This window comes from Callionymus lyra, chromosome 14 (assembly GCF_982586985.1).
Source record: "Callionymus lyra chromosome 14, fCalLyr1.hap1.1, whole genome shotgun sequence".
Classification (NCBI taxonomy): domain Eukaryota; kingdom Metazoa; phylum Chordata; class Actinopteri; order Syngnathiformes; family Callionymidae; genus Callionymus; species Callionymus lyra.
Window position 1 is genome coordinate 17,533,345 of NC_141831.1, and position 3,153 is coordinate 17,536,497.

At 39.5% G+C, this 3,153-nt stretch overlaps 1 protein-coding gene across 1 annotated transcript; it reads left to right on the plus strand.

Moving 5' to 3' along the window:
* The first annotated feature begins 1,563 nt into the window (after positions 1-1,563).
* On the plus strand, positions 1,564-3,153 carry LOC148066221 (cobalamin binding intrinsic factor-like). The gene is made up of 3 exons (XM_087807535.1): positions 1,564-1,832; positions 1,893-2,026; positions 2,990-3,153. Exons 1-3 carry the CDS (start codon positions 1,612-1,614, stop codon positions 3,067-3,069), a joined length of 435 nt encoding a protein of 144 aa, XP_087663661.1. The 5' UTR covers positions 1,564-1,611; the 3' UTR covers positions 3,070-3,153.

Consider the following 3,153-nt stretch of genomic DNA (forward strand, 5'->3'; position numbering starts at 1 on the left):
GGGTTATTTTCAGGTAGAAATTTCAGGGGTTACTAAAGTTCAGGGCTCGCTGGGAGCCAGGGAAGTGGACCAGCAGCTTTTCCCACAAATATATGACGTCATCAAAAAACACTTCCTTTGATGACCTCAGAATTAAAAAAACAGGTCAGATGACTGAGCTTCACTCTAGAGCTGCTGCATCATCCTGACGTCTCAGTCAGAGCCCCATCACAGGTTTTAGAGTCCCTGGAAAGGAAGAGCACCAGACCTTCTGAGAGATTTTTGTCCAATGACTGTACCGGACTGTCTGACATCAGTGGGACAAACACTGAAAAAACCTCACAAGACGAACCAAATGAGTCAAACAACATTCTAGGGCTCAAGAAACATTAGTGAGTCCAACAACATTTGAGAGTTGCAAATCATTAACGAGTCAAACACCACTAGCGAGTCCAAATATATTAGCGAGTCACACATCATCAAAGAGTCGAAAACCGGTAGAAAGTCCAACGACATTAGTGAGTCCAACAAATTTAACAAGTAAAATGATATAACTATACCAAATACTTACAAACCCACAAGTGCAACAACGTTAGAGAGTCAGACGTAAAACCAATGGTGAGTCCAACAACATTTGAGCGTCACACATCATGAATGAGTCAAACACCAATAGCGAGTCCAAAAATATTAGCGAGTCACACATCATCAACGAGTGGAACACCAGTAGAAAGTCCAACGACATTAGTGAGTCCAACAAATTTCAAGAGTAAAACAACAATAGAGGGTTGAATATCATTAACAAGTCAAACACCATAAGTCTCTCAGACAACATTAGAGAGTCCAACAAATGAACAACATCAAAGAGCCAAATAGCTCTAATGCGTAAAATACCAGTAGCGAGTCCAACAAATTAGATTGCCCAACATAAGAGTGAGTCCACTAAAAGTAAACATAAGTGATTAAACACTAAAAACCTCAGCAGTGAGTCCAACAACATTAGATAATCCAAGCCCTGCAGGAACATAAGTAATCCCTTCAACATTAGAGTCATCGCTAACTAACCTCAGAAGTCCAACAGAATTAAACAGCGTAAACAATTTAAATGTCAGTAGTGAGTCCAACAACATTAGAAATGAGTCAAACAGCATTAAAGAGTCAAACATCATTAATGAATCATCGATAACTAACCTTACAATTCCAACAACAGCAGAGTCATATATATTAACGAGTCCAACACCAGTAGAGAATCCCACAACATAATCACCAACAAACCAAGTAGAGTCCAACAATATTTGAGCATTCAAGTCAAGCACAAACAAATCTCAAGTCCTTCCACATTAGAGAGTCAAACATCATTAAGCTATCAAAGTTAGGATTGAGTCCAACAACATCAGTGAGTCACATATCAGTAGAAAAGAACGACGGTCAGTCTGACTTTAACTTCAAGGTTCAATTCTTCCCTCACGTCCAGACTCTCCAGGAGGGCATGTTCATCTGGACGTCACACTGAGGGTGTTAATCATCCACAACGGTGAAGAAGCCCATGTTTGCTCAGCTGGACTCGCTGGGGTCCGTCTCAGCCGGGCAGGTATAAAGGCCAGTGGTCTGCAGCAGATCAGGACTCATCACACCATGAAAGGTCTGCTGTGCACCGTCCTGCTGCTGCTCCTCAGTCCAGGGAGCTTCTCTCGACCTGGTGAGACAGAACGTTCTCGTCTTGTCCTGCCCATCACCTTGACCGTGGTCAACGATCTGTCCAACATGACCCCGGAGACGTACTCCGCCTCCGTCCGACATGGCGGCGTGCTGCTCGGCGCCATGCGGAGACTTAAGGAGACTTATCCAGACTTCAGGTAACACCTCCTCCGGACATCTTCGTCATCTCGTGACCTCTTCGTGACCTCCTGCTGCAGGTTCAACGTGGTTGAGCATCCTGATTACGGGTTCTCGCTTGAGAGTGTGAATGGAGTCGCTGGAAAGGATGAGGACCAGACCTTCTGGGAGATCCTGTCTGATTTGACGGGGGAGTTTAAACAAGTCAACCTGGGTGAGTCCTACAACATTCTGACTTCAACTTTAACTTTAGAAGTCGAATTAAGTCCAACACACATGGAGGTATATCAGTGCCATCCGCATTACCATTACCAGTATAACAATCATTTAGTATTACTTTATATTTAGAATTACTTTATAGAAATGTTGACGTTTTTATTTATTTATTTTTTTTAAAATAACTAATCACTTATATATTTCAAGTAAAAAAAAAATAGTGAGGATATAGAGTATTTAATGGAATTTGAATATTTAAAAAATGAATTATTTTTTTTACACATACATTTTTTATTTGGATTTCATAAATTCCAAAGTAAATATTCTAAAATGATTATTATTAAAATATATATATACAGTATATATATTTTTTTTCTTCTATTTTTTCTCATTTTCTTTTAATGAAAATATACAAAAATGTTAATATAATAGTGCCACTACACAAAATTAAAAGTAGCAAAACCTATGTGTAAAAACAGATGAATTTATTTTGAAAATATTTTTAACCCTTGTGATATCTTTGGGTCAAGGTGACTCAAAGGCCCCAAAACATATGTAATTGTTTTATCCCTCGTGTTGCTTCTAGGTCAAGGTCGGAGGTCGTTTATCCTCCACCACCTGCATATGTTGATATGTTAACCTTGACCCAGAGACAACACAAGGGATACCACAAACATATTTGTTTTCGGGCCTTCGGGTCACCTTGACCCTGGGTTTGAATTCAATTATTTAGTAAAAAAAAAAGAAGAAAATCAATAAAAAAATAAACCCTTTAAAATAGAAATTATTGAATTTAATTATTCCCCCCCCAAAAAAAAACTACCTTAAAAATATATAACAAATGAGAAAAATCCAACATCCACATTTTCTCTAGAGGTCGGTGACCTACATCTGCTTGTCACTCATATTTATGGTTGGAAATCAAATGGCACTTCCACTGATGAGGTTCTTTCTCCTGCAGGAGTCGGATGCTACATCCCCGTAGAAGGCGAACACATCATGTTCAGGTTCACCACCTGGTCTAAATCTGAATCTGCGTGAGTCCGTTCCCTGTTTTGTGGACTCTTGCTTTGAATGTTCCAGTTCTGACAGATCCATGAAATATTAAAGGTGAACTTTCTCTGA